Source organism: Neoarius graeffei, chromosome 5, assembly GCF_027579695.1.
Source record: "Neoarius graeffei isolate fNeoGra1 chromosome 5, fNeoGra1.pri, whole genome shotgun sequence".
NCBI lineage: Eukaryota > Metazoa > Chordata > Actinopteri > Siluriformes > Ariidae > Neoarius > Neoarius graeffei.
In genome coordinates this window covers 665,356-676,752 of record NC_083573.1, presented here as the reverse complement: position 1 = coordinate 676,752, position 11,397 = coordinate 665,356, and the positions used below count along the sequence as shown (strand labels likewise).

The following is an 11,397-nucleotide window of genomic DNA, read 5'->3' as shown; positions in this document are numbered from 1 at the left end:
ACTGAGGAAATTCTGAAATTCACTACTGTTGTTGTTGTTGTTGTTGTTGTGTTTCTCGGGGGTTGGGGTCCTCACGGTTGCTCTGTCCCGGACATGATTTATTTTCCTCTTCCAGGTCTAATATTTGTGGTCCCCTCTTGTCTAAATGTCACGCCTTCTTAGAGACAATCCGGGGGAGTGAGGGACGACAGAGTGGAGGCAGTGTGTGAGGAAGGGAGTGACGGAGGGGACACACACATAAAGAACAGCAACAAAGTTTGGGAAAATTAAACAAGAGCTAAAGGGGACAGGGGCCTGTCCGCTCTCTCCCTCCGTCTCTCTCTCATTGTATTTATCCCTCCGTTTATTTATCACTCGCTTCACTCAGTTTTAGGCAAAAGACGTTTTTGTAAGAGATATAAAGGAGTGACATTTTCTGACGTAGACTTCAGATGCTAGGACACACACACACACACACACACACACACACACACACGAGTATTCAAAGAGGAAACTCCTATATTTTCTCTCTCACACACATGACTAGTAATGTTAAGAACAGTGGTGGGCACTAGTGTGTGTGTGTGTGTGTGTCATGGTTTGGTTATTTTGACTTTGCAATTCACTTGAGTCACTCATTGCTTCCCAATATTTATGAAAGAACACACACACACACACACACACACACACAGAGTGTGTTCAGTGCAAACAGTGATAATGAGGCTGAGCTCATCTTTCACGCTGTCTGTCTTTATAACTCCTGTCCCACCTCCTTCCTCTCCACTCGTCCCCTCACACTCCTCCAGGTCGTCCTCCTCTCGAGGAATACACGCTTTCTGTTGTGTTTTGGTGAAAGGACGCACTGCTCCGGCTCCACACAGCCGTTTTCATTAGGATTATAAATGACCTTCATTTCTGACTTTCATTTGGACTTTAATTAACATTTTAATAAATTAATCCAGTTAGTCTGGTCTGAGAGTTTTTATTTTTTTGTTTCTTTGTTTTGTTTTTTGTTTTTTTATTTCTTGTAGATTATTGGGGGAAGACTGAAAGTCAGAACAATAACTAATAATAATAATAATAATTTGAGTGATGAATTTGTGCATGAATAGTGAGTGAGGTGAGGAAGATGAGCTTCACCCTGACCAGCTGAACCCTGCGTGTAAATCACTGGAGCGAGTTTAATTCTCATCGTGTTGGATTTATTTTTGTTATTATTATTGGATGGTTGCCATGGTGATCTGGACAGGTAAGACTCACTTTCTCTTTACATCTAAACGTCACTTATTGATGTTGTTGTAACACACACACACACACACACAGCTAACATTGCGTTAATGTTGTCAGTTTAATGAGATGATGAATTAGCTCACACACTGTACTGCTCTCAGCCAATCAGAACGCTCCAGATCAGATGATATTGTGTGTTTATGTGTAAAAATTTCATAACTGCTGATTATTAAACTGCTGTCTCACTTTGACAGATATGAGAGGGAAATCCCCAACACTGCACCTGAAAGAGTGAGACAGACACGTGTAGCCTGACCAAACAGATGGAAGTACAGATAGATAGATAGAGAGACAGACAGACAGACAGACAGACAGACAGATAGATAGATAGAGAGACAGACAGACAGACAGACAGACAGATAGATAGATAGATAGATAGATAGATAGATAGATAGATAGATAGATAGATAGATAGATAGATAGATAGATAAGCAAACAGCTCGAGGAACAGACGGAGGGATAGACAGTCTGATGCCCACTGTCTTTTCTGTCAATCACACGGGACGACGCCTCCTGCTGTTGCTATGGGCAATCCAGCTCACCATGGCAACCAACTGGCTGTAAGTAAAGGATGATGACATCACACGCATGTAAACACAAATCCCGCCGCCATTTCACACCTGCAGAATCTTAACAATTCACCCGACTGAATTCATGAACTTTCGCATGAGGGGTGGGGTTATGGGTGGGGTTATGGGTGGGGTTATGGGTGGGGTGAAGGGCAGGGTCCGTGTACCTTTTCTTACTTTGTTCCTTCTTTCTGTATGTGGATACGAACACTTCCTCCTCATTCCCTCTGCTCCCAGACTTCATAACACACTGTCCATTCTGTCTGTCTCCTCCTATCTGTCTGTCTGTCTGTCTCTCTGTCTCCTCCTGTCTGTCTGTCTGTCTGTCTGTCTGTCTGTCTCCTCCTGTCTGTCTGTCTGTCTGTCTGTCTGTCTGTCTGTCTGTCTCTCTCCTCCTGTCTGTCTGTCTCTCTGTCTCCTCTTCCTGTCTGTCTGTCTCCATCCATCTGTCTGTCACTGTCTCCTCCTGTCTATCTGTCAATCTGTCTGTCTCCTCCTGCCTGTCTGTTTCTCTGTCTCCTCCTCCTGTCTGTCTGTCTGTCTGTCTGTAATCCGTATATACAGATGCTGCCAGATCACATGAATCAGTTTCTGACATTGAACTCTGGTTATCTTTATTATTCTCTCTCACCTGTCTGTCTCTCTATATCTGTCTGTCTGTGTGCAGTTCTCTGATGCGTGTGCCGCGCTCCCGGCCCGTGTCTGGTTCAGGCGTGTGTGTTCGTCTGCGGGGCCTATCAGTGGGGCAGGTGGGGGTGTGTAGGGCGCGAGGGGAAGTGATGGAGTCGGTACGCAGAGCGGCTGAGATGGTCATCGACGAGGTGAGAGACAGACGGATGATCACATGAATAAAATAATTAAACAGCAGACAGCGTGTCTGAGCAGAGACACAGACGGTCCCGGGGACACACGTGGTCACGTTTCTCCTCAGTTCCTCACTCACAACTTTAGATCCAACCTGCAGTTAGTTCCCATTTACTGTTGGGAAGAAAAACCGATGTGTGGTTTCACCTGCTCCTGTTCTGTCCATCCTCTCCTTCAATGTGTATCGAGACATAAGGAAGAAAAATAAACCTTGGGAGGAAGTCACAGACATCACTTCTGTCTCTGATCAGTGAATGTAGTTTAACAGGCCAGTACACATCTACAAAAGGTAAACTCCAAGCGAGACGAGACTGTTGACCTGCTCGAGTGCAGCGGTGACTGTGTGTGTGAGCGGACGCTGGAACGGCTTCCGAAAGTGACGCCAAAATACATTTTAAAAAAGCTTTTATTAAAGTACCATTCATGTTTTTTTCACTTGTTACTGACAGAAACATCACAATCACAAATCTGACCCGTTTACAATTCTCAACCATAATACACCCCCCCCCCACTCTCTCTCTCTCTCTCTCTCTCTCTCTCTCTCAGTGTCAGCATCAGTTCCGGAATCGGAGGTGGAACTGCTCCACTACTCCTCGTGGTGTTAACGTGTTCGGACGTGTCATGAATCAAGGTCAGAGATTTCACCTTTAACATACACACACACACACACACACACACACACACACACACACACACACACACCTAACACTTCTCCACTCAAGTTACACTGTAATAATTTAGCAGTGTGACTGAAACACACGGCGGCACGGTAGTGTAGCGGTTAGCGCTGTCGCCTCACAGCAAGAAGGTCCGGGTTCGAGCCCCGGGGCCGGCGAGGGCCTTTCTGTGTGGAGTTTGCATGTTCTCCCCGTGTCCGCATGGGTTTCCTCCGGGTGCTCCGGTTTCCTCCACAGTCCAAAGACATGCAGGTTAGGTTAACTGGTGACTCTAAATTGAGCGTAGGTGTGAATGTGAGTGTGAATGGTTGTCTGTGTCTATGTGTCAGCCCTGTGATGACCTGGCGACTTGTCCAGGGTGAACCCCGCCTTTCGCCCGTAGTCAGCTGGGATAGGCTCCAGCTCGCCTGCGACCCTGTAGAAGGATAAAGCGGCTACAGATAATGAGATGGATGGATGGATGGACTGAAACACATCACTGTGTTGTTGTTATCTGATGTATTATCGAAGCTCACTCATCCCCCACCCAGCAGTAACTGTCTGATGATTCTGAGGTTGGATTGTGTCACAGAAACTCTGTTTTATCCTCATGAAGGTGAAGAGGTGAGACAGGAGGCTGGACGCCTCGACAGGCCCAGCTCCGCCCCTGTTGAGCCAGAGATGCTCATCATTCATCTAAACCTGTGTGTGTGTGTGTGTGTGTGTGTGTGTGTGTGTGTGTGTGTGTGTGTGTGTGTGTGTGTCGCAGGGACGCGGGAGGCGGCGTTTGTCCACGCCCTCTCCTCAGCAGCTGTAGCTGTGGCAGTGACACGAGGCTGCAGCCGGGGGGAGTTGGAGAGGTGTGGCTGTGACCGCAAAGTCAGGGGAGTCAGTCCTGAGGGTGTGTACACACACACACACACTGCACATTTCAGTGCGAAACACAACATGTCTAAAAACATCCAGCCAGCGTTAGTTCGCTCCTATTCAATTTCCATTTCCATTGGCTGAAATCAGTCATGTGATTCTCTGCAGTGTTTACACAAGACTTACCCAGTTATCCCCATTTACCAGACTTAAACTTTTTATTGTTATTAATGTTACCTCTTTGCTAAAGGTAGTTAAGATATTAAAAAAACAACAACCCAATTTGCGAGCTTGTGTTACACAAGTCGCTGTTATTGGAATATATTCACTACCCAGAGATAACTAGCTATTTACTGAGATATTAATTAACCAAGGGTTAGTTACTGGAGCAGCTAAACCTTAACGAATAGTTAACATGTAGTGACAATTTCATAAAGTGTCAAATGAAAGACAGTTTAACTCCAGGAGAACAGGCAAACATTACTGGGTGAAAATATTATTGTCATAAGAATATATTTTCATTCCAAAAATGTTTTTTTCCTCAGCAGAATATTTAAAATAAATACGACAAATCGGTCATTTCTCTCCACCTCCAGGAGCTCCGGTTTAGCTTCAGAACATCTCTTCTTCACAGGGACACGGTGTGTGTTTGTGATCAGATAAGACAAAAATCTGAATTATGTTCATCATCATCATCATCATCAGTATGTTTGAGGAAAAGCTCCTGATGCCCCTCTGATGCCCTGCTGTCTTGTGAAAATCAGTGACATCATGATTTCTGCTGAGTATCAAAATATTTCAGACCAAAACCTGGTTGTCTCTGCCAGGGGGTTAAAACATGGCCATCGATCGTCGCAGGCAGTCGCGCGTCTGCACATCCAAATCCCCCTTGATTAGCCAATGCTCCCGGAGTGGTACACAGTAAGCAGCAATGGCAATATTTATGATGACTGTTAACACCCAGATAAGATCAGAAAAGTCAAGGACAATGCGGGCAAGGAATCTGTGCAGGCTGCAGATTCTGAAGGCGCTCCTTCCTTCATCGCCGTCTCTCCTCGTTGTTCCATCTCCAGTCTTCCTCCAGCTTATTAATTCCACTGCTACTGATCTTTTTCCAGGTCGGGCAGTGTGAAGCTGAATGTTCCCAGGTCTTTTGGTTGATGCCGAAGAGGGTCATGGTCTTCTTCATTTGGTCATAATAGCGACATTTTGGTGCTCCTCTAAGCCTTGTTCCAAGTTCCAATTCACTAAAAAGGATGATCTTGGGTGTCCTCCATACGGCAGACATGTTCCGCCCATTGCAGCTGATGCTTGGCGATGGTTGCTTCGATCCTCGCAAGTCCCGTTCTTCGTAACACCTCATTGTTGGTAACCAGATCCTCCCACTTGACTTTTAGGGTGCTTCTCAATGTTCTTTGCTTTGTAATTGTTCAAACTTCTTCAAGTCTCACCGGTACAGGATCCACATTCCACAAGCGTAGAGAAGGGTAGACATCATAATAACTCAGAAGACCCTGATCTTCATTTGCAAGGTGAGATTGTTATTGCCAAACACTCTATGGTATACCCCTGGGCTCGGGGCATGGGCTTCGGGGGAATCAGCCGCTGTCTCTGCAGTGCAGGGGTAGGGGAGGGGGTGAGAAGAGGGGGAAGCACAACAGACAGAAGGACAGATGGAGAGATGGAGGAAGGGAGGTGTAAAAGTGACATGGGTGAGCCTCATCCTATTCTTGATGTCCATTTGAGACATAACCTTGCTGGACAAGATGCTGCCGAGGTATGAGAAAAATTCCACAGCTTTGATGGGCTCTTCATTGAGCCGAATGTTCGGCTGTGGCAGGTCTTGGTTTGGAGCTAGCTGCGTGAGTGCCTTGGTCTTCGATGTATTGACCCTCATGCCAAAATAATGGTACGCTGAGTTGTACAGGTTTGCTGTTTCCTGTGAGCCTACTATTTCATCCACAGGGGTGTCGTCATTGGTGTATTGTAGTTCTAGGACCTTCATGCTTCTTGTCTTCATCTTCACTTTCAGCTGAGCCAAATTGAAGAGCCTGCCATCCAGCCAACAATGGAGATTCAGTCCAGGAGCTGTTGGTGGAATTTCTCTCAGCATGGCACTCGGGTAGATTGAGATGAGCATTGGGGCAAGGACATATCCTTGCTTCAGGCTTCCAGTAATGGGGAACTCATCTGTTTGAACATTTTGATGAGAGACTCTTCCAGAAATACCTTTGTGGAAAGCCTGGATCAGGGACATGAAGTGATTGGGACATCCATATCTCTTCAGGACGGCCCACATTGCACATCGAGGAACCAGATCAAAGGCCTTCTCCAGGTCCCAAAATATGAAGATCACCGGCCTTCTTTGTTCTCTACTCTTTCCCTACAGTAGACGTGCCACAAAAATCATGTTGACGGTCCCTCGGGATAGTCTGAAGCTGCACTGGGATTCTGGGAGCACTTCATCAGTGATTGTCATCAGATGGTCCAAGAGGAGTCGAGCAAAGATCTTCCCTCTGATGCTCAAAAGTGAGATCCGCGATATTTTCTGCAGTCTGTCTGGTTAGCTTTCTTGAAGATTGTCACAATTAGCGTGTCCGTCAAGTCACTCAGGACTGTTTTCGTTTCCCACATGTGTTGGATTAGCAGGAATAACTCATTTTGATGCCTAGTCCTCCATGTGTATCCAGTTCTCGGAGGATATTGTCCAATCCAGGAACCTTCTATGGTAACGTTCTTTCCAGAACGTGCTGGAATTTATGGAAGGTTGGAGGTATAAACATCCAAGGGTGATTCTGGTACTGGGGGACATTATGCAGGAGGTCATCCAGAACATTGAAATCTTTATTCAGAAGCTTCTTGAAATGCTGTCTCCACCATTCCAGGATACCCAAATCATCCGTGATGAAGGTGAGTCCATCTTCTGTGAGGAGGGCCTTGGAAGATGTCCTGATTGGTCCACAAATTTCCTTTGTGGCTCCATAAAAATGGCGCAAGTCTCTTCCATCAGTATGTCCTTGCATTTCACATGCTTTTTGCTGCCACCATTCGTTTTCCAGCTCTCAAAGTCATTGTCTGCAATTTTTCATGCATTCCAGGTTTGTCCTTTTCTTACTGCAAATCATTTGATTTTCAAAGTTCAGGCGTGCTGTCCTTTTTTGGTCAATCTGTTCCCTAATTTCAGGGTTGTTTTGGTCAAACCAGGCTTGGTGGGATCTCTTAGAGTACCCAATGATTTCTTCTGCCACCTTCAAGATGGACTTTTTGAGGATGTCTCAGGATTTGTTAATGTCACTCAGGTTGGTGGCATTACTAAGAAGTTCATTGACACAGGTAGAATAGAATAAGCAACTGAGATTGATGGATCTTTCAGATTACTGGTGTTAAGGCATCAAGGTCTGGGTTTCTTTAAAAAATGCTGCAGAATGTAACAAAGTTTCATCTTCAACTTGGAGAGAAGTAGACGATGATCTGTCCAGCAGTCAACTGCACCAGGCATACTCCTCCTGATTTGGATATCTTTCAGCTCCTTGGATCTGGTCAGTACATAGTCAAGAATATGCTTCGATCTGGGATGTTTCCAGCTAGCTTTGTGTCGATTATGAAGGTGATGGTGATGGTGAGCTCATTCTCAGCACAAAGTCTCAAAAGAAGCTGTCAATTTGCATTGCATTTCCCAGTGTCTTCTCTTCCTAAGACTCCTAACCAAAGTTGGTAATCTCTTCCAACCCTTGGGTTGAAATCACCAAGGATCAGGAGCTTATCATGGTTGGGAACAGCTTGAATAGTTCGATCGAGGTGCTCATAGAAAGAGAACTTGACATCATCATCAGAGTCAAGCGTTGACACATAAAGAGAGATTGGAGTCAGGTCCTTGTCAAAGGACAGGGGTACCCAGAGAGTCAGAAGCCGTTTGTTGATGGGTATAGGAACCAGAATGTATTTATTAACTCGTTTTGTTTTCACAGTGAAGCCTCCATGTATGGGAGGGTGGTTTCCTTCTTTGCCATTCCAAAAAAAGGTGTAGTCCGATCTGACTTTGTGGAGACTGATGACTCCTGAAATTCAAGTTACACAGAGGGCCGCAATATTGACGTTAAAGTGGGTAAGCTACCGAGAGACCAATCCCCATACACCTTTCTGGTCATGCCTGATCTTTGAGGTCTAAAAGGGTCCTGACATTCTGGGCACAGATGTTAAAAGATTGAGAAGAAATTTGAGGTTTTTGATTTCAACCACAAGATACGTGATCTCCTGACTACGGTTCGCCAACCAGATGGAGTTGTGTTGTCCGATGGTTGCCCCACCTTTTCTCGAGCCTCCCATTAAAGGAGTGGGCTGCAGTGCTCCTAAGTAGGCCAGCCCAGTCACAAATGCAGGTACCAAGATCGTTCATCGCCACAATTTGAAGACATAGCAGACATCACACATTCGCCGCCAGTGTGTGGGTCTGTGCTAGGAGCTTCCAGCTCACTAGGCCTTCTCCATCTGTCCTTAAGCCATTTCCACTGGACTTGATGGGGAGAAATACCAAGTGTACAAGGAAAGCCGTTCTCTGTGAATTATTTTAAGTGATTCCCACTTTGCGAGAGCGAGATGCACACACTTCGCAGATGGGTCTTTCCTGACAGCTTGGCAGTAGCTGAGATGTACCAGGTCCGTGGTCCACTGCTGCATTAGGCTGTCGGATGCTCCAAAATGTAGAGTCTGCCTTTCAAGCCGTGTACTCCAAGATATAGGGGCTGCCTCGTAGCCAGCCCAGCTGGCATCTTCAGTTGTGCCCATTGGCCACAGGAAGTGTTAGAGCATTTTAATTGCCAAGCTTCCAACCTGTGTTCATCTCCACACCATGATGAGGCACCTCCAAAGAGATGGGGAAGCTCCAAATAAGATTCCTGAGCACTCTGACTTCATAGAAGTAAAGACCAAAGCTGGACTTTGTAAAAAGGTGATAAATCCAAACATCGATCCAAAGCAACACAGAAATGTTAGAAGATGCATGAAATTAGTGTTTTACATCAGCCTCAGGATTTAAACCCTACTGAAGAGGGACGTCCTCGTTTCCTCACATCCTCATTTCATGTTCACCTGTCCCCATGTCCTCATGTCTGTGTGTCTGTGTCTCTCTGCAGGGTTTCAGTGGTCGGGGTGTTCAGATAATCTGTCGTATGGTATTGCATTCTCTCAGACATTCGTTGATGAGCCAGAGCGAGTGAAGGGCACGTCATCAGGGCGACCATTGATGAACATCCACAATAATGTAGCAGGACGAAAGGTAAGTACAGGCAGGCAGACAGACAGACAAATTGAAAAGATTCTGATTGACAGGAGAGTCCCTCCATGTTTCACTCCAGTTCCATTCTCTCTCTCTCTCTCTCTCTCTCTCTCTCTCTCTCTCTCTCTCTCTCTCCAGGCTATCCTCCACAACATGCAGGTGGAGTGTAAGTGTCACGGTGTTTCGGGTTCCTGTGAGCTCAGAACCTGCTGGAAGGTGATGCCTCCATTCCGCAGAGTCGGTGCTGTACTCAAGGAACGATTTGACGGAGCCACAGAGGTAGGACATGACTCAGGCTGTGTCCCAAACGTAGGATAGAATGTTCTCAGTAATGCAGCTCTAATGATTTGCAGTGAATTGTGGGTAATACATCTGTCCATAATACTCATTAACAAGAAATGTCACTTAAATAGAGTGTCTTGCTGTTCCGGTGTTTGGAACGGAGCCAATGTCATTTCAAAACACTAACCACACAAACCCGAGTGTTGGGAATTGATCTTGGGTATGCAGTAAGGTCAAAGGTCACCTGTCGGTTCTCAGGTGCATCTGACTCGGATCGGTTCTCGCGCTGCTCTGCTGCCGAAGGATCCCAACGTGAAGCCGCCTGCTGCACGAGATCTCGTGTACTTGGCCACTTCTCCTGATTTCTGTCACCTGGACCCTGAGAACGGCATTCTGGGAACTGCTGGCCGCCGCTGCAATGGTACGTTTTCAAAATGCTACATCATGATGTCATAACTTTCTGCCCCGCCCTCTTCCCTTATAATGCCCATACACACTATTATAGCACTCATTCCTTTCTCAGTTTGCCCCACCTCCTCATCACCATACTCCACCCCTTCATTTGAACATCAGTATAAACTCAGACTGTTACAGCACTGTTATTCATCTCTCTCTCTCTCTCTCTCTCTCTCTCTCTCTCCCCTCCGTCCCTTTCATCTTTTACCCCACCCTTTTCGCGCCACACAGGGACGTCACGCTTAGCCCCGGATGGCTGTGAGCTGTTGTGCTGTGGTCCGGGTTTCCGCTCGAGTCGAGCCGAAGTGGTTCAGCGCTGCTCCTGTAAATTCTCGTGGTGCTGCTCGGTTCGGTGTCAGCAGTGCAGAAACACAGTGCTCATACACACCTGCAGAGAATGACACACACACACACACACACACACACACACACACGCACACGGAGTTCATCATTAAAGTGCAGCCTGTGAAAGGTCTCACTCACACACTGAGCCTCATTTATCAAACTGCCATCAAACAAAAATTATTTATTCATAAATCATTCACAGGAACATTTTCACAAGAAATGTGAGATCTGAAATGTGGAACATTGTGTTGAAGGAGACTCGCGAATGCAAACCCCGCGTGTTAATGAGTTCCTGTGGTTTTCTACACAGATTCTACTCTCCAGTTTAAATCGCTTCACTTCCGCTCCAGTTCATGAACATTTTATGAGGTTTCAGATTAATGACTGGAAGGAAAGTGACTCCTTAAATTTGTTTATTTTGGATTTCCCCCTAATTTCTCTGAGACACAAGAAGCTAACCGCATCATGCTGTAGCACGGGGCGGAGTGAGGCACTCTGAGGAAAGCGCTATCTGCCCTTTTCTGCATACACGAGCGCTCACTCAGGATTGGCTCTCGTCGCTGTGATTGACAGAGAGCACGACTGATCGCGCTCTCTTGGATTACCGCCCACAGGTGGCTGTGCCATTGTTTTCTGTTATGCCACTTAGAAGACCACAAATCCATAACAAAAGAGCAATAAGACTCACTCACAAAGTAATGGCACCTTATAAAAGCGCAGGAGTTAGTGTGAGTCAGTGGAAGCCGACACACTGCAAATGCTGAGCTGGATTATTGCAAGATGTCGCCTACGCCATGCTGAGGAGGTGTTCTTT

At 46.2% G+C, this 11,397-nt stretch overlaps 1 protein-coding gene across 2 annotated transcripts; it reads left to right on the top strand.

Moving 5' to 3' along the window:
- The first annotated feature begins 1,740 nt into the window (after window positions 1–1,740).
- On the top strand, window positions 1,741–10,639 carry wnt4b (wingless-type MMTV integration site family, member 4b). Of its 2 annotated transcripts, none has more exons than XM_060920354.1 (8): window positions 1,741–1,829; window positions 2,506–2,659; window positions 3,249–3,333; window positions 4,128–4,259; window positions 9,358–9,500; window positions 9,639–9,779; window positions 10,041–10,203; window positions 10,470–10,639. In XM_060920354.1, exons 1-8 carry the CDS (start codon window positions 1,741–1,743, stop codon window positions 10,637–10,639), a joined length of 1,077 nt encoding a protein of 358 aa, XP_060776337.1. The 2 variants fall into 2 exon arrangements, with proteins under 2 accessions (XP_060776337.1, XP_060776336.1); XM_060920353.1 differs by having other exon boundaries at window positions 1,794–1,833; window positions 2,427–2,659.
- Window positions 10,640–11,397: the final 758 nt, after the last annotated feature.